At 42.3% G+C, this 27,900-nt stretch overlaps 1 protein-coding gene across 1 annotated transcript; it reads right to left on the minus strand.

Moving 5' to 3' along the window:
• Positions 1-397: 397 nt before the first annotated feature.
• On the minus strand, positions 398-26,939 carry NRDC (nardilysin convertase). The gene is made up of 31 exons (XM_027463412.3): positions 26,537-26,939; positions 22,220-22,541; positions 21,953-22,034; positions 20,925-21,078; positions 19,136-19,209; positions 17,628-17,723; positions 16,630-16,752; positions 15,553-15,610; positions 14,526-14,599; positions 14,262-14,331; positions 13,809-13,886; positions 13,237-13,357; positions 13,097-13,155; positions 12,566-12,620; positions 11,081-11,185; positions 10,681-10,804; positions 10,055-10,141; positions 9,290-9,409; positions 8,481-8,532; positions 7,156-7,306; positions 5,705-5,832; positions 5,217-5,379; positions 4,491-4,522; positions 4,055-4,193; positions 3,552-3,599; positions 3,142-3,194; positions 2,458-2,541; positions 1,658-1,748; positions 1,225-1,341; positions 901-990; positions 398-615 (listed from the first exon to the last, which is right to left on the minus strand). Exons 1-31 carry the CDS (start codon positions 26,866-26,868, stop codon positions 418-420), a joined length of 3,480 nt encoding a protein of 1,159 aa, XP_027319213.2. The 5' UTR covers positions 26,869-26,939; the 3' UTR covers positions 398-417.
• Between the last annotated feature and the right edge of the window lie 961 nt (positions 26,940-27,900).

Consider the following 27,900-nt stretch of genomic DNA (forward strand, 5'->3'; position numbering starts at 1 on the left):
ATTAAGTTAAAGCCTTGGGGTGCCCCCCACCCCCCACTGCAATTCCTGCAGGAGAACTACAGCATTCTTTCTGGGAGAAGACGTACTTACTGCTCTTAACTGCTACAGCACTGGAGGAACGATGCCCAGGACTGTGCGCACACAAAGGCAGCCCCAACCTTCAGCCAGCTGGAAAGGAGAACACAGCATCTCTCTGGTGGCAGGGGACGCTCACCCTTCTCTCCAGCTGGAATTCAGGGCGCTGCCTTGTTGGTGTGACCGTGGGGGATTAATGGAAGGTTGGCTGAGGACTGCTTGAGGGAAGCTGCTTTGTCCCAGCTAACGCTACAGCCCTGATTTAATAGAAATAAATAGGTTTGGAGTGGTTGTTGCAGAAAGCACCTGTATTACACATTACTGCAGGGCACGATGTCATTTTTATTTTAAGATCTTATGGTAAGGGAGAACGTTGAGAGTTGATGTGTAAGCTTTGATGTCCTTGATGGAAGTAACATTAGTCATCAGGGAAGATGGGGGCAAGAAAGTAAGATGAGGTATTTCACCAGATGAAGAATTCTGTACTTCTGAGACAGCTGTAACCTCTGCATCCCCTTCGTGCTTTCCAAAGCCAACCACCTGGAAAAAAAAGTTAACATAAAACAATTTGGCTCTAAGATGCTGTAATATGGGTATCGTTCAGTGGTCATCTGCCCTGAAAATTAAATGCAGATACTTCAATGCAATCTACAGGACAGTATTAGTTAGACAGGTAGGAAATATAAAGCCAATAGTGTGGCTAACCACCAGAGGAAAGGTTAGACAAGGTGACTTCTGCCATCCCTTACTGGGATAACGCCTCTGAGGTTATCAAAGCCTGGCATGTCATAAGATGGTAACAAAGAACTAACGAGAAATACTCACATGTACGCTGAGCACTTTCTTGTTATTGCTTCTGTGAGTTTGAAACCAAGTGACCAGGTCTGATTTTGTAACAGACTTCAGAGCTTCAATCTGAAACGCAGAGGTTTTAAATAGCACAGTGATAATTCACATCATTTTAAATATAAAAATGGTTTCTCTACAACAGCTATTCTGTTAGACCTTTTAAAAATAGCAGATTTCTACTTCATTATGTTTCTAATAGCATAAAACCAGCTACTTGTGCTTTGTATTTAACACTGCTGCAAAAAGCTTCATGCAAGCGTTCAGTTTGGCAGCGCTTGACAACAATGAGCAACTCCCTACCTCACGGGCAAGCCTGTCAAAGAGATACTGCTGGGTCACAACTTCATTCCAGTTCCTGTCAACTTCTTCTCCAAGGTGGGAATCTTCACATTCTTTAAGCTTTATCAAAGCTGTAACCTATATTTAGGGGGGAAAAAAAAAAGGTTTGACAGGTTTCAGCAACCTCAATTTACCATCTATCAGCCACATTTCACTGAAGTTAAAGGAAAACCCAAATGACATGCACAAGACAGTTCACTGTTCTCAAAATTCTGTGGAAATGTCCAGGGACAACTATTCAGAGAATGAGCACCACATGCAGCGAGAGCCAGGACCTAAAGGTCAGTCCTTTGTTTGGGACCTCAGAAAAATATTGGCTCTGCATAACTGAAGCCTTCAGTTTTAGGTGTCAGTTAGCAGTTAAAGGAAAAAACTTCTCACGATCGACTTTTACCTGGGTGCTAAAAGCTTCTTCAGTTAAATGCTTGATTTTCTCCTCAAAGCAAGAAAGGAACTCCTCTATCTTCTTGTCAACTAATTCAGAACTAAATGAGAGTTAAAAAATTAAATCAGCTCAGGCAGAGAAAAAACACAACAAAAATACTGAGAGATAAGGTAGCAGAACAGGCCTCAACCAAGGGAACATTTGCAGCAGGGCAAACAAAGCTCCTACATCTATGAACACCACCATTTCTGTTTTCCCCCATACTGAGGAATAAAAATAGTGCTCTGATTTTTATCTATACTGAGTCCTGTTCAAACCCAGGGATGTGATATAAACAAGCCACAAGAGGAAGAGCTGTGTGGTGCAGGGCCTGCAGCATACCCAGCAGCAGCACGCACTGCAGGGTGCTGTCAGGCCCCAGCTGCCACCCTCAGCCTTGCACATGAATAGAGCAGAAGTTGGTGGCCTGAAGCAGCTGAATGTCAATGCCACAAACTCTGAATGGGAGTGGGTGCACTCAAAAGTGCAAGCAAAAGCCAACTGAAGTCAGCTGTCATTGGCTCCAGTAGAACAAATAGACGGTTAAATGAAATCTCTCAGCTGGCTGCTGTATAAATACACCACAAAATACACGTAGACATGGTCACACATGGTTTGATACCTCACGAGACAAACGAGGCCCAGATATCACAGCCTTCACACAAGGGCTGCTGACCTCCTCCTTCAGCACCACTTCCTAAAGCCACCTGCTGTAAGTGCCCTGCAGTGAAGCCTTTCTTAGCCTACAGCAGCCACAGTTACACACTTACTTGTATTTAGTTGCCTGGGTTGCTACTGTGACTGAGAAGCCAAGGATCCCAGAAGTATTCCTGCAGGTGGGGTACACGTGATAGCTAAAAAAAAAATAATTAAAAAGTCATTCCACAGGAACAATTAAATTTTCATTTACAGGATACGGTATAAGTCAAAACAGTGTTGGTACTACACCAACAATCTCATACAAATTCTTAATAGTCTTATTCCCATTATTTCCTGCATCAATACACTTCTGTGTCTTCCCATTTTTTGGGAAACCCTTTTAAGCTTGATGGATAACTGCTTCTGAACTCATTTGCAGGAATTACCACACACAACAATAAGGCTGTGAAAGGCCTGTTCCCCTGCTCCAGTTTTGTGGGGCGGCCAGGTGCCTCTGAGGGAGTCCTGCCACCGCAGAGCTGCTATGGCAGCAGCCCTGGGGAACAGCGAGCTGGTTTAGGAGGGGAAGGAACAACTTTGTGCTGAGTAATTCCAGGTTAACACACCAGTGACAGACACCAATTGTTATGGGACTCTGAAGCAACTCAGCTGCAGCTGGTGTCAATGGGTGCCTGTGGCTTTAATGGGTTACACGTTTCTGTTCCCATTGCAACAAGGCAGGAATTAACCACTGCAAGGAAGGGGCTTCCAGATAACAAAACTGGGGAACATCAAAAGCGTAGACCTGAACTCACCCAAGGGTCTGCTTGGTTCTCAGGAAGTCGAAGCAGGGCTCCTCCATGTGCATCTGAAACAAAGCAGATGTGTCATGGCAGGGGTGATGCTTCTCTGCAGCTGCCCCTCAGGCTCAACCCAGAAACACAAATCCCAACACAGGAAAAAACTGTACTGCTGCCTTTCCAGCTACACCCGCTGAATGTAGAAGGGTCTCAGTCTTTGGGTCAGTAAAGAAAACTGCTCCAAGCTGCCCTCCCCAGCAGCTGTTTGGGTATCCTGTCCCAAACGCTCAGAAGTCTAATGAGAATGAGCTGTGGGTACACACTCCCCCCTTCATACCACTGAGCCCCCAGGCCTTATCTCAGCTCTAAGCACCGTTTGCAGGTACAGAAATGTTGCGGGTTGTGAGCCATGATGGCTAACTTACCACAAGCAGCTCCATCAGGGTGTACTCCCTTAGGCTCCTGGCACCTGACTACAAAGAAAAGGAAGAATTTCGGATGATTTCATGGAGTTAAACGCTACAGCCCAGCTCAAAGTGACAAGTGTGATGTACGTCAGCTGCACTACAGCATTAAACACATTTCACAGCAGGGACAACTGAAAAATGCTTGGTCTCTGAGGGGGCCCAGTACTGCCTGCAGGGGTTTCACCGCAGGACCATGAGCTCAGTGTAGGGACACCAGGAAATAACTGCAGCACAACGCCAGGCTACAAGAACAAGGCCACGAGTGGAAGATGCTGCCTTCAGGAAGTGCCACATGCAGTGAGAGCACACCTGGTTTAGCCAGGAGGGCCAAGGGTTGTGTTGTGTTCATACAGGGTTTTGGTGCACTCTGTAACCTCCTTGTTCAGAAACCTCTTAGCTGAGACCTACGTAACACTACAGCACCAGCAGGTACCAGAGGGACACACAGAGCTGACACGTACCTGGTAATACACCGTCACTTCAGAGTTGGCATCCCCTTTGTTGAGAGTTTTCACCTTGCAGAGCAGGTGTGTATTTGGCAGATCCACCACCCGGAACTGCACAGGGCAGGGGTGGGCCAGGGGAGCGAACTGGAGCTTTCTGAAGGGAGCACAAAGAGCAAAGTGTCAGACACCTGCTCACGTCTCAGCCAAAACCAGCCCAACACCCAGACATTTACACTCTCACACTGACATTGCTTTCCCCATCCCCACACCAGAACAACGTCCTGCTTATAATGCCGTGAGCAACAGTCACCTCCAGAACTGCCAGCAGTGCTGTACCCTGGGAGGGAGAAGGGAACGTCTGCACTGCTCCCACCCCAACCCCGTTCTCCAGAAAAGAATCCTGACTTCAGTTACAGTTACCACATGCATGGTGCAGGAGTCAGATACTCACTGAACAACGTAATTCAGAAAATCCTTTGCTTCCTAGGAGAGAAAATACAATTTTTATTCATAAGAGAATTATTAGCCCCAATTCACAGCCACAAACAAAATAGAAAAGAGTCTTCGGTCAGGTTTTTGGTTTTAAAAAACTTCTCTGCAAGGAGAATGCAGAAGCCTGAGGAACAGAAACAGCCAATGCAACAGTAAAGGGTGCACACAAAGGGCCTCTCTCTGGGACCAGAGCTGGAGCTCTGGGAAGGATCAAGGAAGAGACATGGTAAAACTGACCAGGACCTACAGGGGTGCACGCACCACAGTGCGAAAGGAGCTTAGCTCACACGGACATCAGCTCCACCACGGACATTTCTCAATATCAAATAAATCAATAAAAATAATTATCAATATCAGTACTACATCAAACTATACAGAATGGTGGCAATGGTGGGGAAAAGGCTGCAGGGCATATTTCTATCACATTTTCCCCTTAAATCAAATTCCTGAAAATAAAATAAAATAAATAAGTAAGTGGGCAGCTATGAAGACCCCTCAGAGAGTCATCTGCATGAGCATTCCTGAGTTTTTGGAGATGAAGCTGCCCTGCACCAGCAAGCCTCTGGTTTGTCGGTACAGAACAGGCAGTCAGCTTGCTGGTGAGCATTAGGAGCTGTTGCAGCTGTGTTTAAGTCCATTTTCAGAACAAGTTCCAGTGCAGCTCAGCTCCTGAAGCTGTACTTACTCTGCTCGTGAAGTTTCCTTGTACGAGGCCCTCCACAAAGAGCTGTGATTTGAAAGCCTTGACAAAGGAGGAGAGGGACTCAATGGAAAGGCCGTTCATCAGCGTTTGGTACTTGTCTATCATGGACCACCTGCTGTGTTCTAGGATCAGCAGACGCACATCCCTGCAATGCAAGAAAGGAAAACAAAACCACAAGCCATCAACAGCTGCTTAATGCAGGAGATCCCATTTCTGACCCAGGAACGTACAGGAGACAGGGGGATGGCACCCAGGTGCACTGCCATGGGCTCACCCTGCCCTGCCTCAGCACCTGCTGTTGGCTGCAGGTGGCATCAGAACAGCAGCTACCTGGGTGTCCAGTCTGACCGCTAACCATGGAACAAATCTCCAGGAGCTCAGAGCAGTGATTCCTGAGCTCATCCACTCAACCCCACACTTACTGTGAACAGTTACTGTACAGCCACCTCTTGCCCTCCCCCAGAACTCACTTGGCTAGAGTCTCGGGTTTGATGAGGATGTTGAAGTATGTTTTCTTCAACTGCTCCGTTATCATTTCAAAAACTGCTGGAGTAAAGCTGAAGTCAGACAAGTAATCAATGATGAGCTGAAATAGAAGCTGTAAAGAAAACAGTTGAAAGTCATTTTTCTGAAATGACCAATTTAAACTTATTTCTATATAATAATTTAAAAAAAAAATGATCAACACAAAAGCCACTGTTACTAAAGCACATTCCTCAGTTCTGCTAGATGCTTTTCACTGAATAATTATACACCAAATTACAGTTTCCACAGGATAGCATTTTTAGTCAGTGAATGAAGTAAGCTCAGTATTCCAAACCAAGAGGAGCTTCGACATTCTACTGAAACAAACCTAGCCTTTGACTCCAACACTACTGATTTGATGTTCCAGTTTTTCTTTTTACTGCTGGCCAGCACAGTGAAATCAGAACATTTGTGAGTGACATTTGTGATTAAAAAGGATATTTGGAGCATGCTATTTACATCTCTGTGTTTTTCTTTTATATTTCATATTAACAGGTCTGAGAGATGATGGACTGTTCTGTTAAAGCTCCACTCAAGCCCTGCAATGGAAGCCTAAGGAAGCTTGGTGGTTCTCTGCTCCCTGATCTGTATGTTCTCTCCATTTGTGCTTACCAGGTGTTACATGGCCAGCGTTCACAGAATTGGATCAGGGATCCCCCAATCCCTGTAAAATCCTAACAACCCAACAAAGAAAAATGGCATCCAAAATAAGCATGTTCAGAAGCTGTATCTCCAAAATGAAATTGTAAAAAAAGCTATTTTCAGACATTTCTCCAGACAGCATGCAAATAGCCTTAGCTTGTTGACAGCAAGGCTCTAACTCTAAAAGAATATGGGAGACTCATATCTCTTTTTAACAGAAAAGCTATTATATTCTAAATGGAGATACAGTTATTACTTAAAGGAAGATTTATCTTAAGCCAGGCAAAAGTCAGTAATTTGAGCTTCTGTAAGTGAATAAAATATATAGAATCATAGAACCATAGAATCATAAAATATCCTGAGTTGGAAGGGACCCTTAAGGATCATCAAGTCCAACTCTTGACACCGCACAGGTCTACCCAAAAGTTCAGACCATGGGACTAAGCGCACAATCCAATCTCTTCTTAAATTCAGTCAGGCTCGGTGCAGTGACCACTTCCCTGGGGAGCCTGTTCCAGTGTGCAACCACCCTCTCTGTGAAGAACCCCCTCCTGATGTCAAGGCTTATATGTAAGCCATGAAAGAGCATTTGCTGCCATTTCACGTATTTGAACAGGGACACAAATCTCCCATTTAAGATGCCCCATCTAAATGTTCTAAGGTCCACCCAGCCAAGCTCCAGCTTCTAGAAGAAAAAGCACATATGCAGAAAAGAAGCATCCATAAAAGTGTTTAGAAGATCAGCAGTACTTACAGGTAGTTTGTGATTGAATCCTTTCACTCGAATGATTAAGCCATGCTCTCCAGCTACCAGCTTGTATTCCAACTGGGCGACATCTGCTTCGTAAGCTGGTTCACCAAGATTGTGGGAAAGGATGTTTACAAACGTATCAAACAATACTATGCTGTGGGGAGAAAAGAGCAGAGGATTAAAAAAAAAAAAGAAAAAATGAAAGAATAAAAGGAGGAAAAAAAAATCAAGTCCAACAAGTTTGGTTGCACAAAAAAGAAATTCTCTAATAGAAATTAATACTTCAGTAAAAGGAGATTCAAAACCAATTTTCAACAAATCTGGAAATACAAAATGCAAATTTCCCTTCATCCAGAATGCACATGACACTACTAAAAATTATTTTGACATTCAACTATTCTTTGCAATGAATAAAATTCCAGCTTCACATGATTTTAGATTTCTTCAAAGTAGACACATTGACACATTGTAATGTGCCAATGCTTGAAATGTTGAATAATCACAAAAAAAAAATAGATTTTTACACTGTGTAAAGGAACAGAGGATACACTTTCGTGTAAAGGAATGGAGGATAGCCAGTCTCTGTTTTTTTTTTTCTGAAAAAGCTTCTGCTATGCTTAAGACTTGAGTAATGAGATCATTGTCTATCAAGATGTAAATAAATAAATAAGTTACAGTGAATTGGACTGCAATGTGAAAATTGCTGTCCTCTCCTCTTTCAGATTTTTGTTATTGCCTGGATTCCAATTCAAAGTTCAAACTAATAAAGCCCTAATGAAACCAGATTCATACAGACATTCCTGAAACATCCTTCCTGCAGGTCTCAAGCGGCTTAGGATAAAACTGATATGAAATTTGTTACAAATAGCAATGCTAGTCTAAGATCAGCAAAAGCATAGCATGTGCAGAGCTATAACCCTGAGGTTTGTGGACCAAAGGGTTCTAAATGCTGCCATGAGTCCCTTCACCTGCTCCTACATGCTGCCAGGTCACTAGTTTAGATGTGACTGTGCAGTTTTCAGGACCAATTCCTTCTCTAAACACTTCCTTCTGGCATGCACCCTGCTGCTGCTACATTATTTTTTCCAGTTGCACTGGGGAATAACACACCACATCTCAAACACACCTCTCAGATACAGTAACAAACGGCCTGCTGCAAAACCACTCTTGCCAAACTGCAGAAAAAAACTAGAAGGAAAGTGCAAGAAGGTGAGAAAAGGAACTGGAATTTTCTGTTCCAGTTTAAAATTAGTCTCTTTTCATGCTTCTTCACTATGTATGGGCCTATAGTTATACTGCAAGCTATGCACAAATAATGTAACCCTTACTTCTCTGCAGACTGCTGTATCAACGGCGAGATCAGATGGAAACGAACATAACCTGGTGGGGAAAAATGAGACTTACATGAGCAATTGTATAACAAGGGACAGCTTTCCAAGGTGATATATATCCATCAGGTTATTCTTTGGTCACAATTCAAGCCTAATGAAAATGGTCATTGAGCTATAAGAACATATTTTTCTTTTATTAAGTCATCATCAAATGTCTTCTCTTTTCCACTTCAAAAGCTTTCCTTAAAAATACCAAATATTAACAAACATAAAGCTGCACTTGGTAGAAAACTAACTCACATGGTGTGGCCAATAAAAATCTAAACAACTCTAAGAAAATTCCACAAAACATACATTTAACAGACTCTAAAAATAATGACATTCTGCTTAAAAATTTGCTTGAAAAAAGCAAAATATTTTCCACATTTGTCTCAAAGACAGGCTGTAGCTTTCTCTTTCTGTAGAAGAAACTACAGCTTTTTTCTACGATGTTCAAGTTCCTCTCAAGCCCCAGTCTCAGTAACATATTCTGTATGCCAAATTCTGTCCACAGACAGTAGAAGAAACCAGCATTTTTCAGTGATTCCACCTTTTAATCTGAGTAATCAGCAGGGTTTCTTTATTGCAAGGTAGTTTACCTGCTTCTCTTTTATCGCAGCTAATAAATATAGCAAAAGGACCATGGAAGAGCTGGCAGTAAACACTTCAGTATAAATGGTGAAGACTATTGAGAGTTATTTTCCTTGAAATAAATTCCAGCTGGTAAAAACAGGGACTTCCTATTCTTAGAGAAAGCATTCATTTACCTTTAGGGATTTTGAATTTATCATCCTTCCTGTACCAGAGACAGCCTTGTTGTGTGCTTAGTGTTTTGACTGGATATTCTGTCTCAGGGCAGTCAGCAACTTTCAAAGCGAAGTCGGTGGCTAACAAAAAGAAAAAACAAACCAAAACTAGAAGTCAGATACAGCCAGGCTATATGAATAAAAGCCTGCAAATTTATCGGCAAAATACATTTTTCTCCTCCCAGTTTGTTACATTATACATGACAGCATATGTTTCCCTGGGCCCAAAGAACATTTAGAGTTTCACAGCACTGAAAATGAATGACCAAATGAACACCAAATGAAAAGCATTTTTCAGTTTTCACACCAGAATACTGGCTAGACAGAAATGGTAATGTTCTATATAGGCTGTAAATTATGGGTTTGTATTTTATATGTTTTTGGCGACAAAGCCAGATGCTATTTACATACTTTCAAAACGAGCAGGATTAAGCAAATAAAATTCCTCTATTTATGCGTCCACAGTTCTGTGTTAACTCTCACAGTCCACAGATTCTGTGAGATCTGTTAGAGCTGTATAATATGCAAGTTTACGTCCTAGAAAAAGTCAGTTCCCAAATTTATACGTAAGAGAGCATTAAATGAAATTCAAGTGAACAGAGCTCCCAGATATTTTAATTTTCAAAGTCAGGCTGATGTTCAGATGGAATTAAAGATTGTTTCTAAACCACATTAAACTCAAAAAAATTACTAAAGGAAGATTTAATTCATACTCAGGTGCCTTACCTATGTATTTGTTTTCTTCTGGAAGGTGTAAATCCTGATTTAATTCAAAGTCACTGGCCCATAGATCACTCCAGTACTTGTCAATATCTATTAAAAAATATGAAATGCATTTAGTTCAGCAGGAAGGCTAATGCTTTCCTATTTCCTAGACAAATCATCTCATCTTTTAGTTTGTCTCTATGAACATTTGCAATATTGTAAGTTTCTTCATGTCACCTGGTTCATCACGACTTTTTCTAAATCTGTTCCTAACAGCTCCCTTGGAGCAGGACTGAAGCAGTCCTACTCAAAATTAAATCAGGCCTGCCCACATTAGTAACCCAGCTGCCAAGCCACCCTGTCCTTCATTGTTTGTGTTCATTTCCCTGTTCAGGACTTGAACTGCAGCCAAGTGAAGGGTTCACTGGGATCCCTGCCTCCTTACAACTGTAAACCAGGGAGTGGGAATCAACTGACACTAAACAAAGAACAATTACAGGAGGACAGAGTACTTGACTGATGATGAAGTCAAGTTAGAACTAAGGATTCATTTCCCTGCTTCCATGTGGTTGTATTTTGCGTTGTCACCCTTTTAATAGCTCTAATGCATACATCAGACATTCTTTATGTTTCTGTTGCTGTTTTACCTTCCACGCTGTACTGTGTTCCAAACCACCTCTCCTTTAGATGACATTGGCCCTCATTGGCAGCAGACAGCAAAACGAGATTGGCTCTCTGAGGACTGAGCTGGTTAAGGGCATCAGCAATGATCTGCAAGTTCAAGACAACACTTCAGTTCAAATGCAACTGTGGCTCTGCCTGACCCAGCTGAGACTTCTTAATCCAAACATATGAAGAACAAGACATCATAAACTTAAAAAAAAAAAAAAGAAGAGATGTGCTTTCTGAATATAAAAAGTGATTCAATTAGTACAAAACCTGTGCCACCAATATGCCTAATTGCATGCTTATATGTGCCTATATTATACAGTATGCCTGTATTTTCCCTACATCAAAACATGTAATCAGAGTTTAAAGAACATTTACCTCAGGCTTGTATTCAAACAGAAGCTGGTCTCCTGTCAAGAAATCCTCCTTCTGAAACAACTGCATGTTCTCACAGAGGTTTTCCACATAGTCAACTGGATCTGTCTAAAAACAAACAAAAAGCTATTTTTCACATAATCAGAAAACTAAAATACCAATTTTCTGTTTTAAGCAGAGCTTGATCTGTCAGACACACACAAAAAAAAAGAAACCATTTGAATTGTTGAATTGTGCATTTTGAACATCTGCAGAGTGTTTTTTCTGTTGATGACAAAATGAGCTTTTAAAATACCTTTCTACTCATGCCTATTTACCTAAACTACTGTGCTGGGGAAAGCTTTTGCTAGAAGACAGGCAGTTCTAATTTTTTAATAATTGCATTTTGTTAACAAATTCATAAAAGCTGTATTGCAATGAAAAACAAAACAAAACACCACATTTAAAAAATGCACTTGGCAAGTGTTGGAAACTTGTTCCTAGCAGAAAAATCCTCTACTCTGGTATGTATTACTTGGGGTTATTGGCAGTGGTCCCTGCTGTCTGTATCTCTTGCAAATACCACTTTCCTCTGTTACTCAAAGGCCACTCAAGACACTCAATATCCTCCATATGCTATTTTGAAGGCAGAGTTACAGATGGAAGGATTTGCTAAAAATGATGTTTCTAACATCCTGATGCTCAGTGCAGACTGGCAGATCTTAAAAGTGTCTGAAAGGACTTGGAGTATCTAGAAAGAAAAGAAACTCTTCCGATATTTCCTTCCAATATTTCCTAGTCTTTTTTTTTCTTTTTGTCCTTCCTGCATCTGTGTACTTTAAAGAAACCAAGAAAATTCAGTGATGTTTTCAAGCCATATATAGAATATATGGACTTGTCTTCCCAAAAGTTTTAGCACCATTGAAAAAAACGAAGTTACCTTGGTAGAATTTGTATTCCTTGCTTTTTCATTTTCTATCTTTAATAGAAACAGCTAAGATTTTTAGTAACTATTATATTAATAAGCCAAGCAAGCCTTAACACAAAACCGAATTTATCTGTGTATTGTTCTAAGAGCAGACAAGGGGATCGTTAGCATCTTAGCCCTTGTGAGGCCAGGTCACTAGCCACACCTTTCACACAACACTGCTTTTCTGTTCCTGGAAATCAGCAGTGTAAAAACAGCTTAATAGCAACTGAAATTACAGAAAAATTACAGAAAAGCACCAGACAGTTGGCAGAGCTCTATTAATGGGCACAGAACCTCATACAAAAGGGTCTGATGACTGGAAGTCGAAGAGCGCCTGTGTAGATGACCAAAAAAAAAAAAACAAACAACAAAAAAACAATTTGTTGATGACAATTCTTTCAGAAAAACAACTTCATTATTTTAAGTGCATAATCTGTTTCTAGTCATACAGAACTTTGAAAACATAGTTCAAAATTTAAATGAAAAAATATCCTGTTTATGCTTTACCTATATGCCAACAGAAAACAGTGGATGAATACCTGTTCCTGATAGTGAAATTCATTAGCTTCGATCTTCTGGATTTCTTCCCATATTCTGTAAATGAGGGAGGAGAGAATAAGTGGATTTCTTCCACTACTTCACAGCATTATTGAGAAACTGAAAAAAGCAGTCATCTAGGAAAGGAATCAAGGGTGAGTTTCTCTGCAGTGATTCATTCTGGCACTAGACTTAGAAGCAATTTTACACATACTTCCTTTACCTCCAAAAGGACATTTCACAACTAGCAATAAGTTCTGCTATTTTCCGAACAGGCAGAGACTTAACCACAAAGAGTCAGATACTGATACCAAATTAATATAAAGGCTAACACCAGAGCACTACAGACTTCCACAGATTTTCAACAAAATTTATTTAAATATAGCTTTTCTACTAGCTTTTGTACTGACAAGCTTTACTACTGACCAACCAGCTCTACTCTAGTAACCCACCAAAACACATAAATGCTACAAATAAGAGGCTAATGGAGAGCAATGGTCTTGTCAATAGCTGATGCAGTGGCAAACACTTGCCTTTTATCTGGCCCTCTTTGCTGCAGCATCTTCACATACTGAAACACAACATGAGCCACCTGCAAACAGAAAGGAACAGATTATTCTTTCCAGACATTAGGAAAACAGTGTCAAATCAAGTTATAGTTATAAAAACATACCTCATAGAAGTGCTTGTAACCTTCATCAGTCAAAGTTATGGAAATGCTGAAGATGGAGTAGGTAGAGTTCTGCTCAAATCCTGTCTCACCATTTCCTCCATATAATGCAAGAGCCCAAAATCTGTGGAAGAATTAAAGACACTTATTAATTACTCATTTTAGCTTTATCTAAGCTTAGTTACAATTAGCATATCATAGCTTTACTTCAGTGGCTTCCAATTTGTTACCAGGTCACACAAAGTTTTTCAGGATAAAGATGTGAACCTCAGGATACAGAATTTAAGAAAAAACATTTTTTAATTTAATTTAAGAAAAAGCTGAGTTACCTTTGGGACATCTCTTAAAAATCAGTCACAGATGCTACTGATCCACAGACCACAAACCAGAAAACACTTATTTCTCACTTGGGACTATCATCAATTTAAAGAATATCACTACAAAATGCTCACAGAAGAAGGCAGACTTGACCTGCCTTCGTATATTAAAAAAAAAAAAAAAGTATCTGTGAGAAATAGTTTGCTTTTATTTTAATCATACCAAAGCATTTAATTACTAAGCTTAAAAATACATACTTTTTCCTGAGAAAGGAAAGAACACTTCCTTTGCCTTCATGTCCCACCAACCAGGAAATATAATGAAGAGGCTTCACTCTAAAAGAAAATTTAAAAATTAAATGCCAAGAGGTAATACTTTTTAAAGGAGGAATTCAAATCACTGTACAAGCAGCTATAATACAGTTTCTTTACGACAATTATTACATTTTCAGGTAGTATAAGGATAACAAGCTACGGATGTGGGAGTTCAGAACATGATGACTGATATGAGTCAGAGAGGAATGACGTTAAATCAGTTGTGCACCAATTTATAAAAAGAACCGCATTTGCATCAGTTCAGTTAATTTTAAAAATGTTCTCCTAGCCGAACCAAAGTAATCTAACACAAATGTGATTCTTTGGTTTCTTTTGAAATCCAGTAAAATTATTCACAAGATAACATGGTAGAAGGAAAATACAACATCACGTTACCTGTAATACTGTTCTTGTGGTGGAAGGGCCCAGGTGATACTCAATGAATGAACTTTCCTGATTGGAACAACTAAACAGAAATAAATTTACTGAATATAAATACATGACTAGAAATAGGAAAGAAATTTTAAATAATGCAGAAAGAATGGTTAAAAGTTATTCAGAACCACACAATTATTCTACAAAACACACAGATCCTTTCAGAACACAGAGGAAATATGAACGTATGTATTCAAAATATTCAAACAGATCTATTTTACTTACCTCTGTAAAGCTTGTGAAATTCTGGTGTGTCAAAAGGCTGAGTCAGATGGCCAAAGCTGGGTTTGGGCAAACCACTTGAAAGCAAAATTAAAGTGTGGTGTTACTGGCAAAGACTCAAGGCTACGCTGAGATAATCACCAGACGTCAGCACAGTACACCAGACAAGCAGAAAATGGCCCTTAACAAAGGGTGCAATGCAGGATCCACCCAAGCCAAACTGGAAGGAACCCTGTCATTCACTTGCACTCTGCCAACACAACAGAGCAATTACCCAAGATTTAGACACCCTGTCAACTCCTCCCTCTCCTTCCCTCCAAGGCAGTAACAAGAAAAAGCTTGGCTTTCCCTTTCCCTGTTGGGAAAGCAAACACAGTAAGAAACTCAAGATGGATTGTCTTGTGCAGTAGAAGGAGCAAGAGAAGGACAGGGGTGACAAAGACAGATGTCTCCATATAGCATTAGACTTTTACAGGAGCATTTTCTACGCACCACAGAAATAAACATCAAGCAACAAAGGAAAATGAAAGGGAGAATAAAGTTATTTCCAAGATAAGCTTTTGAAGAAACCTCTTTTTATATAGCACATGGTGGTGAATTATTAAGAAAATTCAAGTCCTGATCAGTTGCCACCTTAATGACAACATTTAAATTCAAGATACCATCTTATTTTGTTTCTAATTATTTTTGACACAAAGCAAAAATAAGAAATATGAAATGATAATCTACTTTTAAATGATTTATCGTAAAATCAAGCAGTAAGCACAAATTAAACAAACACTGCTGCAAGTTAGCACCACACAGCTTGCAGGTTAAATGATTGCTATGCATAAACAAAATCTTCCTCAAAACAATTAAACAGCAGTCTTTAAGTTTCAGAATTAGCCATTATTTTTTATGGATAAGGATAAACAAATGTTAATTTCTTTAACATATTCTGTAAGAGATTTAAAAAAATGAAAAGCCCTGTGATTTTAAGCACAGATAATTTTATAATTTTTAATACTTCTATGCATCAAAAAAAACTTACTTATTTGGGATCTCAGAGAAGATTTCTGTCACCCACTTCTCCAATGTATCCAGTGTTTCTATTGGGGAAATAAAAAGTAAATTTAATTTCCTGAAATTTCCTGAAGACAATTTTTTTTATCTATCTCGCCAGTTATTTTAAAGAGGCTGCAAGTCAGTAAATGTTAAAATTGCAAAGTTGTAAATTATAAGCTTTAAATTGGTTTGAGTCATTTCTTAATATTCACTATGTCTGTTTTTGTATGCTATTCCAAAAAGTGAGGCTGATACTACTAGGATTTAAATTCTGGTAGTACCTGGTGTGACTGCGAACAAGAATTACTGACTTAGGGATCTGAAAAATCAACCGTACTTGCTAGACGCATCCAATCATTCTATGTCCAGTACATATAAAGCAGTTTTCACAGATAGGAACTGCAATAAGTTTTAGGCTCTCAACAAAACCCCTAAGCACAAACCTAACTTGAACTTACGCAACTTTATTTTCAACACAACTCTACACTACCCACTTAACTTGTAAGCAATTTCTTTCCTTTTGTCTCAGCAGAAATAACCCATAGGTCTGAAGTTCTCTGCTGAAACACAATTCTATTTGCACAGAATTTTTCAGTCTATGAGTAAAAAAACTTCATAGAGTTTCTTCCCAGTCTGTTATTTCAAAACCTCTCTTGAATGAGCCCCATTCAGAACAAGACAACTGGGACACTCATCCTCAGTCTCCCCATCATGTTCTGTGGAGGTTCACTGTTGACAGCAAGGAAAGTCATTTTCAGTGGTTTGACTTTACAATCCTGCAAGTTTCTCTTTTAAATACAACTAAGGTTTTACCTTCTGAGTTAATATGGAACTTATTTGTCTGTTTTATTTAAAAACTTCTTGAGTAGTGTCAGGATGGTAATAACAGAGCACAACTGCTGGAGTCTTGTTTCATTTGGAAACCAGGCTAAAATCCACATCTAAATACCTCCTGCAGGACAGGATAATCCACTAGCATGGCTTGGGCTAAAGCTGAGCTAGTTCTAAGAGCACTTCCCCAAGAGCAGCAATGAGCCTGTTTATAAGGAACAACAGACGTTACCTTTAGATTGGACAACTAAAGTCATATAGTGAGCAGAGTAATGGCGCTGCCAGAAATCCCTCAGCCTGGTGTAGGTATCGATATTATTCATTTTAGGCTCATGTTTGAGCGTATCTGCATTACCTGTAAAAGTTAAAAGTGGTTAGTCAAGACCAGACATACTGATAATTTCTTCTCTCCTGGTCACTGAATTTAGTCATGGTGAGCATATTAAAAATACTGAGAAGTCTGGAGTTAGAGGAATGTTAACCAAAATTTACTTTTTTTCCAGTTTCTAGGACAGCTGGTATTTCTAGGACAAGAGAAGGCAAAGTCCTCCTGTATTATCAGATCACACATACCGTGTACTATACAGCTCATTGTCTGTTACCAGCTTGCCAATGGAACTTGCAGAGCAGGGGAGGGGAAAAAATGACGTTTCGTATATGTCGCTACACAACTTTCAAAAATTGAACTACATTTCAAAGCTGGCCATCTTTATTACTCATCCCACTATAATTTATACGCCCACCAGCATCATGAAAGTGAGAGAGTTCTCAGAGGGACTCTACTGCCCTACATAGAAAGAACAAGCTTCCCTTCACTCACATGACTAAAGGTCTACTTCTGCAACCTTGACAGTGAATTATTTACTTTGAAAAGCCTCATTAGACTAAAATCCAGGAATATGTTATTTATCCATGGATTTTTAAAAGCAAAAACAAGCTTAAACAAGACAAAGATGACTCAGAGAACACTGCCTTTACATTAGCAGAAAGTTACGTGACTCTACGCCTAGGGCAACCCAGCTCCAACATCAGCAAAAAGCAGTACCAGAATGAAAAATATCTTAAGAAGCAGGCAGCTGCTTTTATTCCCAGTGGCTTTGCTGTGAAATGAGTAATTGCTGTCATACTTCTGAGAAAGGGTAATGCTTGCTGTGATAAGACAGCTCGTGTTAGTGCATCTTATAAAGTATTTAGACTTTTAACCACTTAAAACTTTAATTCAGAACTTACCCCAAAAAAATTTCTTCATAGGATGTCCAGGCCTGGCAAGACTCCCAAACAGCATCTCCTTTCTGTTTGCGTCGGAGGGTCTTGCTAACTGATACTCTGTTAAAGATTTTGCAGTGGCATGAATCAAAATTTGAGGTCATGTTCCCATGGGGAAAACAAACAAAATCAAAAACAAAAAACATAGATGCAGCCTGGAATATTTTTGTTTTAATGGGTGATGAAATAGTGAAATAGGATAAGAAACAAGACTTGCTAGCAGTAATGAAAATAAGCCAAGAAAAGAGAAGAGAAAAAAATGTAGTTCATTGCTGAGAAGAAAGGGATAAACAGGAAAAGCATATAAAGCCCCAGCCTGTCCTGTCTGAATGTTCTCAATCTGTTAAATTTAATGGGAACACAAGGCCATCAATATTCTACAGTCAGGCCCTGCACAAAAAGCCAGAGATCAATTACAAATCTGTTTCTCTTGTATAACACAAGGAGTAACTTCTAGCATAATAATGAAATGAGAAATTAAAAACTGAGCAAGATAGTTTTCAAAAATGAAGTTTTGCAGTTTACACTAATCCAAATAAGGGATTTTCTGCTGAAAATTAAAAATTTACCCTCTCCAACTGCATGTTCTTCTGGTAGTAAGAAACATGCACAGCAGAGCTGTAATTCTTTTGGTCAGGTTATTCTGCAGCCAGTTCATCAAGATGACAGTTACCTGACAGCTCACTGCTACAGTGTCAGTACAAGCCAAGGAGTAAAACTGCATGATGAAGGTAGTGCAAGTGAAGGCATAAATTAGCTTAAATTGCTGAAGAAACTACACCTTAAATCACAAGACAGGTCCTTGTTTATACTGACACTTAGTTAAATGCAAAGATCGAGTTGCCCATTTTTTTTTAATCAGACAGAAAAAAGACTTCGAAACCATATTTGAACCAGTCAGCGTATCTGCCAGAAACAGGTTTTTATTCTAAAGCAGCGAGCTTTTATAGGCAGTCTGTAAGTATTCATTATGTATTAAAAAAATCAAGTGAGCACTCCACTCACTTCTGTGCCAACTTCCTTCTGTGAAGCAAATTTGTAGTTATTATAGGCATTAGGAGAACGAGACAAGTACAATCACACAGACTTACTGTATTAATAATAACAAACACATAGGATTAGAGGGAGCACTGGGGCTGCGCTGGAGCTACAGGCATGTTGTTCATTAAAAACTACACACATGCTTATGTAATTGTCCTACCAGTTACTGCCAAATAAGCTAGAATTATTAATTATCAGTACAAAAAATAAGATAGTAAGCTCTATCAGTAAAGGCACCATGCTCAGTCTTTCTCCTCTAATAGCCACTGGTACCCATGAAAGTTAAGAAGAAATCCAAGAGTTTAATTTCTCTGTTGAGTTAGATGAACTTGACTGAAGCGTTCGGAAAGGTAATCCCAAATAGGAAGCAATAAGCAATGCTACAAGATAGGTCTTATAAGATGTAAACGCACAGAAGAAGAAACTCTTACCACTATCTACAGCCTCAACTTCTCGGTCTATTGCATCCCTGATCATTAGCGGGTGAATAAAGAATTGTGCCCACCTATGAAAGAGAAAAATATGTGCTTGTCCTCAGTGTTTTTTAAGATAAAGTAAAACAAACAACAAAACACCACAACAACTAAACTCAACATCTATTATTTTCAGTTTATAAAGTTGTGTGCCTCACTACAAATTATGCAGTTCTGGAGTGTATTCTCTTAAGGAGAGATAAAAGCCTGTTCTCTGATAGCATCAAAAAGCAAAGGGCAAGGCTGCTGTGCAGGAGGAGGGCATTTACATCCCAAGAACAATCACACCAGATCAGACAAGTGATCCATCTAGTCTGATTGTGGCTCTAACAATGGCCAGTATCAGATGCTTCAGAGGGAAAATGCAGAAAAATCCTGTTGTTTGTTATGAACAACATAACCACAAGGAAGTTTCTTCCTAACTCCAAATAAAAAGAAAAGTTGATTTATGACCAGAAACATAAGTTTTTATATCCATTACAATTTCATTTACTATAAATGTTCAGACACCTGCAGATACATCTCATCTCCTATACCCCTAGAGAGCAGATCAATGGCAAGGGACACATCTGCAGTGAATGGAGACAGCAGAAGGCTGCTAGACAAACTATTATTTCTATTTTATTTGTATTTTTTCAATGTTTCATGGAACTCGCTGAAGCAAAATGTTAGCAGGAATACATTGCTGACAGAGTTCTATGACTACAGAACCCGTTAAACTAAAGACCACTGAAATGTAATATCTTTCTTTAATTCCCAAGTTGACTGAATGAGCAGAAATCACCAGCAACATCCACTTAGTTTCTTTGCATGTTATCCCACAGCCGACAGAACTCCTAATTTCTGTGTTTCCCCTACACCAAGTGAGCTGTTGTGACCAACTGCAATTATATTTTTTGATTCTTTCTCACCTTCAAACATCTAAAACCTGAACTAATCTGTGAATTAAAACTGAATTTAGCCTAATAAAGTAAGATTAAGGCAATACTTGGAAAAATGTACAAATACTAGATCTTGGCTTCATCAGAGGAATATATTTTGATCAAAGCAAATTCACAGTGGAGTCTGCTTTACTTTCCTCCTGAGATAAATCACAGCATCAGGAATACTCGGCTGACATGCCCTCAAGAATGAGAAATTTCTTCTCATGGAAGGAAACTACTCTGACAGGTGGAGCAGCATTGTCCTAACGTACCTCACAGCACAATAGAGCAAGGTAAGTACTTCTCCCCCAAAACATCCACATCTCGCTGAATAACCAGGACTGGGTTAAATGCACCCTTTTGAGGCACACACACCATACCACAACACTCAAGGCTACCCTCCCACCCATCTTGATAGATTAGACTAGGAAACAAAATAATCAAAAGTCAAAATAATCAAAAGCCAACCCCTAACTCTATCAGGACAGATACTCAACAGATGAATCATCAGGATTCTGGGGGCACCTCCGCTCCAAACAGTTGTTGCACTGCGTAACATTTCTCACTTCATCAAAGCCACCAGTTTAAGAATGGCAAGACAAAGAGCTCACAGTAAGACTTGCACAAGGATCCTATGTAACCACACAGCAGCTACACAGGCACTACAACATCAGTCAGATAGCCACAGGGAACTATTATTTCCCTGAATTTGGTACCTTCTTTTGTAGTACAAGTCCCTGTGGAAGTTCAACAGCAGCCAGCCCCAAAATGAAGAACTGACCACCAGGGACACGCACACACCACCAGCACCCACAGGCAGTTACCTATCCAGTGCTTCCTTGAAGTACTTCCTCTGCACGTCGAACTGGAAGACCGTCCGCTCACAGTCAGTTGAAGCATTGTCACTGCCCCCATGCTTCTTCAGGAACGCATCGAATCCATTCTCATCTGGGTACTTCAAACTGCCCATAAATACCACTGAAATGGAAATCAGCCAAATTACCACGACCACGTGAATTTGTCCTCACTGCAGCAAGGAGACCCCCAGCCCAGCTGACACAGCAGCTCTGAGCAGGCATTAACACACGGTCCCTTCAGGGATTGACTTTAACAGGGCCCAAATCCAAGGCTAAACTGAATTCTAACTTCTCACATCATTTTTGAACATGAGGTAGAAGACCACAGCAAATGCCAGATTCAGGTTTGGAACCAGCGATGCCAACAAACAGCCTGAGGGCGTGATTAGACAAACTATCCCCCAGCAAGAAACACAAGTTACATCTTCTGTACTTCAGTGCCATTTCTACTGCTCATCTGCAACAACCCAGGCTAAAACATACTTTTTTTTTTTTTTGAACACAAAGCATTTCAGAACAACATCAAAATTAAATAAAATATGCAAGAACTGAAGGTACACTCCTCTAGCAATTAACAGAGGACCAATAATTGGAGTAACCTGTCCAATAATTAAGAGTAACCTGCCTTTAGCAGAAGGCTGAAATAGACTGAGGATAACAGAACCTTTCTAGGTATGACCAGACTCAATAGGTCACAAGTAGTCTTTATGGATATGTCTGGTCAGAAACTTCACAGCATTTGTCCCCACATTTAGTGGTTAACAGAAAAGCGTACATTTGGCACAGCCTGCCAAAGGGAATGAGACTCCCTCTCCCACATTAAGAGTTCCTGACTAGATCAGTATTTTTATAAAAACACATTTATTTAACTAATAAAAATAAATTCTAGGTAGCTGAAATATGAATTGGCACTAAAAATGCCATAGACATCCAGAGCTAGATATCCCTAACTTTGCACTGCAGCTGGGGAAGATGAAACAGAGGCAGATACGTACTATGTTCCAGGAAGTGTGCTAATCCAGGCAGATCTTCGGGATCAGAGAAGCTGCCAACAGCGACGCAAAGGGCTGCTGCAGACTGAGAAAATACAACAGTCTCAGTAAAAGCTGCTTCAAGAAATACTTTAGGAAAATGACAGACATGTAAATCAATCAGGACAGGCATAATAAAAAGAATGACTCTGAATGCCTAATCACAAGGTTTCAGAGCACAAGAAGGTTCTGTATGTATTATTTTTTCACTCTATAGCTTTAAATACATACCTGCTTTTCTGTACAGCCTCTCTTTCTTGTCTCTTCCTTTTCAGCTAGCTCCTCTAATTCACTGTCATCGGGATCATTGAAATCCTCATTATCTCCATCATTGTCCTCACCCTCATCCCCCTCGTCACAGTCCTCATCATCAAACCCTTCTCTACCATCTTCGATCTCAGCTCCAGAGTCATCATCATCTTCATCACTTTCCTCTTCAGATTCATCACCATCCTCTTCTTCTTCTTCTGAAGACAATGCAGATGGGGCACCCTCCAAGTAATTCAAATCCGAAATCAAAAGTGCACACAGGCCATTCTGCAGCTTGATATACCTGAAAGAAAAATTTTTTGCAATGAATGCACTCACTTCCCAAATCCGAATTCTCAGAAGCACAGAAATTTTCACATTTCCCATCTTCAACTGAGACTTCCCAATGAAATAAGGGCAGCTAAGAAGGTGAGCAGATTCAGAATGGAAAAGCAAAAATATTCTTCTGATATTTAGCAGCTGAAAGAAGCAAGCAATTCAAGATAGCAGCAGAAGCCCTTCTGCCCATACAGTTAAGGACATTGATTGGGCTTTTATTTCTCTCTGTGAGATATCTGAGCTATTAGCACCTGGTTAGAGAAAGCTTAATGTACTCAGAATAGGCAAACCCAAACTTCAGCACCCTATTATGCTTGGCAGGCTCTTGTGAACATATATTACATGACAGAATTAAGATCTTTGGTTTTGCCTCTAAGCAGGCCCTGAAGACTCAATTTTATTTGATTTTATGAACGCTTTCCATCAGATTGGATCCACAGATTTGCAGGCACATGTTAGAGAGGAGAAATCTCCTCCCCAGCCTTCAAAAGTCAGTGACTTCAGTGGGTTGCCATCAGGAGTCAACTGACACAGCTCTGTGTGTTTACATCCACATGCGGACATCCCTACATAAATTAGGTATGTACACGTGTATGTATAAATCCCTATCCAGCACCATTCTACAGCTCCTCAGGCTGATGACAGTTAGTGCTGATTCTTTGCCTGACCAGAGCTCTCAGCAGTGAAAGTTCATGCCAGGTCAGGAATAGACACGGCCACACTTTGTCACATGAGGTGGAGCACCCTTTGAGAGCTGCTGCGCTGCAGAAACAAAGGAATTATGGATCAAGAAAATACCTGATCCAACCTAACACTGGTTGTATCCGATCCAGTACAAACCCTGGTGGTGTAAAACTAACCCATGGGCTCATCCCGCCTTCCCAGAGAAATCTGAACAGCAGAGTAAGTTTATGTCAGATGAGAACATTACAGCGTGGTCACTGTTTTAACTCAGCAGCAGAAATTTCAAAGTAGATTTGCAGATCAAGCTACAGGGTAAATACGCAAATGAAAAGTGAAATGTGTGCTGTTTGATTTCCAAATCCATGGTTCCCAAAAGCTCTCCCATCCTGTTTCATGCACTGCTATAGTTATGTAGTTTCAAAGTTTGCACCAGTAAGAGCATGTGCTATTATCAGTATTTCAGTTCAAAATCTGAAGTCAGTGTAAGCTTCACTCTTGAACAGAGATGCAAGACACTTGCTACAGCTCTGCAGCCCACAGATCTGCTTGAAGACACATTGCATGGAGCGCTTCTCCGTCAGCTGAATTTCACAAGGAAGTATATGGAGGAAAGCAGTAAAGAGAATGTCGTGATTACACATCACACTTCTTAGACTATCAAGTCTATGAAAAAAGCTGAAGACCAAACATTTAAGAGTTGTGCTGAGTTCAGGAATTGTGACTGCTCCTCAGATGTGGAAGTGACAGCACCCACTCTGGCCCGGGGTTTCAGAATCACTAATACACCCACCATGTGTAGTGCAGGACACTGAACAGCATGAATTTGATCCAACCACGTGAAAGCACAGTTGCTTTCTTGTTGCTTTAACCCACAGCAGTGTTAATGTGCAGAGATGTTGCGACTAACGGCAGAAGGCACAGATAGCACCAGATCCATGGTCAATCATCCACACGTTTGGAATGTCTGAATAGCAACGTGTTTGTACCCCATGTCACATTATGCAGCTGCAGCACTCCTGAGCATACAGCAAGGGCCCTACAAACCAGATGCACTGTGTGCTCAGGTGCTTCAGGCTCTGGAGAACTCCAAGCAAGAGCCCCAGACGGTGCAAGTCAGCGCAGGTACAGCATGTCCTCCAGCAGGCCCAGCACCTTCCGCACCTCCATGCGTAGCCGTCCTCAGCTTCCACATCCCACAAAAAGCACTCAGCTCCCTGGGTCAGTACAGCCACGGAAGGCAGAGAACAAGCAGTATGGTGCTATTCCTCCACAAGGACTGCCATAAAGCTGCACAGCCAGGTGTACCAGAGGCTCTTATTTCTCCTTTCCCCACTCAGCCATTAAACTAAGGCAGCAGGCAACACTAATTTGACATTACTCATCTTCAGGCTTGTCAGTGTTGCATGTTAGCATGGAAAGCACGATAACACTTTAACCATGCTGCTGTCAAAGTGTCTCAGATTCCACTGAAGAAGCACCTGGACCAGTTGGGGCCGTGCTGAGCAGAGGCACCAACTGACAGCGGTGTTCTTTTCTTTTTCCATGTTTCAGTCCAATGGAAAAAAACAAGTGTAATCAATACAGAAGTATCAATTAGTATGCAAAATGCAGTAAGAAAAACGCAATCACATGTAGCAAGAGAAGCAAGTGTAGTCCCGTTGCTTTTTCTAAGGACTGCACAGACATTGATACAAAGAATCTGTGACATATACAAGTCAAATTCTTAAAGATACATCCTGGGTAAGCTGGAATAGCTTGCTGTTCTCACACTGAGATACTTTCTTATATCAGTGGTAGGCAGTTAGGAAAATACTGAAATACGTAATAATGCACGGTGAACACTTAGAGAAATGTCTTCATTTTTCAAATTACACAAAACAAGCAATACAAACTCATGAAATCCCATATAAAGATGAACTTAAATACAACAAATTTTGGGAAAAAATCCAGTTAACTACCCACTCTTAGCTCTGAGAGACAGAAGCAATTTTGTTTATGATCATTTCTGCCCCAGCAAACTCACTTTTGAGAATACATTCTGCAGGCTGTCAGAATTCCTCTGCTTTTATGAATGGTGTGTTTGAGATGGTAATTCAGTGAGAAGTTGTTTTAAGATCCATGTTCACAGAGAGAAATTAAATCAACTGTGAACGGCCTGCAGCATACGTCAACACCAATGCAAAAACAGAGGAGAGAAACTGTATATACATTGTTAAATCTCATCTTTAAATTTACTTAGAGGGTTCGGAACACAAAGGTATACTTTACTTTTAGCAACGCTGTCTTCCTAAGGGAGACATTTGTGTCTGGTCTGTGCAAGGCTCGCTTCCCATACACAGAAATCAATCTGAAAAGACGAGACTCCTGGCTTCCAGCTGGAAAAACGTCTGTTAAGTACAGAGAGCAGGATATCTGAGAGACGTCGGTATTTGTCTACTCTATGCTGCATGCAAATGTGCTCTCCAATTCCCTGCATGTGGAGGAGGTTCCTGAGCCTCAGAGCAGATTGCCAGTTTTCAGTGGACTTCCCAAGCTTCATCATACTGCCATTCCAGGTAGCAAAGGCACAAGTTTCCTAACCTGACAATCTCTGTAGCTACAAACTGCAGGAAAACACCTCCTGCAAAGCAGCGTGAGCGAGAATGCCAGCAGGGGAGGCAGGCAGAAACAGGGAGGAAGAAGCAGGGAAGTAGGACCAGAACAGAGGAAGTTTTTCCCCAGAGCCAATGGGCACAGCCCCCGTGCAGCCAACAGGGAACTTCAGCCCGTGTCACTGCGAGTCCACAGTTCAGCTCCAGGCTGGGCTTTGGGGAGACAGTGGAGGTGTTATGAAGGGTAGAGCTAGAAGAGCACATCTCGCAGAGGCTGGGTAACCTGCCTACAGCATCCCTCGGAGAAGGGCCGCCTCACACCACCCGCAGCGCTCAGCAGCCGCTCACCCAGGCCCAGCTGCTTGGGGCCGGGACATTTCTCCGTGCTCCTGGGGGTTTGATGGGAGCACCGAGCAAAAACACCACCAAAATGGCAGCGCAGGGTCTCCGCTCACAGCTGTAATTAAGCCTGGAACCTCTCTATATGGAAGGAGTTCCGCTGCTGCCGGTTTTAGCCTGGGTTTCAGCTCGGCGCCGCTCCGGGACCCCCCCGACAATCTCCTCCCGCTGGGGATCAGCGCTCCTGGGGCCGAGCTGCCCGGAGGGGGGGGCACGGGAACCGCACCGGGCCCTCACCGGCAGCGGAGCCGGCCTCCAGCCCGCCCAGCCCCGTCCCGGCGCTCACCGGTACTGCTTGGGGTCGCTGGGCGATTTGACGATGTCGGGGTCGCCGAGGTTGGCGCCCCGCTCCTCCTCCTCGTCCCCGTGAGGCGAGCGGCCTGCGGCGTCGCGGCCCGCCTCAGCGGCCTGCTGCCCCCCCAGCACCTCGGGGCAGCCGCCGCCGCCCGCCGCCTTGTTCCTCCCGGGCATGGCCGCCCACAGCGGCCGGGCCCTGACAAGAACCGGCGGCAGCCGCCGCCCCCGCGCCGCCACCCCCGGCCCCGGCCCGCTCCCGGTCCCGGTCCCGGCCGCCGCCGCCCGGCCTCTCCTCACGAAGGCTGCCGCGAGTCTGCGCATGCGCGGCCGGCCGGCGGGCCCCGCTGCCAGGCGGGCTGCTCCCGCCCCGCCGGGAAGTGGCGGTGGCGGTTGGGCGGGCCCCGGCCCCGCGGCCTGTCAGCGCCCGCCGCGGAGTCACGTGGGGGAAACGGGGAGGCCCCCGTGCGCTGCGCGTGGCCGGAGCGGGCGGTGATTGGTGGGAGTGGGGAGGAACCATCGGGGGGGGGAATAAGCGGGGGGGGAAGCAGGCGACTTTCGGGGATAAGGCAATGGGGGGAGCGCAGCGGGGTGAAGGCAGGGAGGGAGACAGAGGGGATCCCAGAGCCCCGCTCTCTCCCATCGCGGTCCGGCATCGCGGCCGCTTTCCGTGTTCGCTGACACCCACACCCCCCCCCGCCTGTTGGATGAGTCCAACCGCCCCTCGCGGAAGCCGGCCCAAGCAGATGTCGCTCCCTCCCGACACGACCAACCAGCCCTTCCCTCATTCCCTTCACCTATTGGCCCAAAAGGATGCCACTCACGTGGCAGAGCCAATCAGCTCACGAAGCCGCCCCCAGAACCTGGTGGCTGCCTGAGGCGAGGCCCCTCCCCTCGGCCCGCCTCCCCCGCCCCTCACAGGCGGTGCCGGTCCCTCGCGGCCCGTTACCTGCCTTTTTTTTTTTAATTATTATTTTTAATTCTGTTCCTAAAAAAACACAAAACATGCAACAGAAAAGTCAGACCTGCGGCACTCGGTGCCTGTGGGTGCTGACCCAGTCCCAAGTTCCGTAGTCCCAAGCACTTTCCCCTCGGTACACAAACTTTGCCCCCTGCCAAGCTGCCGGCGCCTGTGTGGCGAGGTCCGGCCCCAGCAGGAACCCCAGCACCTCAGCTCCCGCACGTCCCCTATAGGGTCCCCTTCACACCTGTTGTTCCGCTTGCGACAGCCCCTTTGCACCGTTCCGCACTTCACTCTCCTGTAATTCGTTACAGCTTCTGTGGCCGCGTTGCCTGTAGAAGGAATGCAGACAGCGATTTCAGGGGTGGGAGGCTCGAGGAGCTCCCCCCGTGCTC

This window comes from Anas platyrhynchos, chromosome 8 (assembly GCF_047663525.1).
Source record: "Anas platyrhynchos isolate ZD024472 breed Pekin duck chromosome 8, IASCAAS_PekinDuck_T2T, whole genome shotgun sequence".
NCBI lineage: Eukaryota > Metazoa > Chordata > Aves > Anseriformes > Anatidae > Anas > Anas platyrhynchos.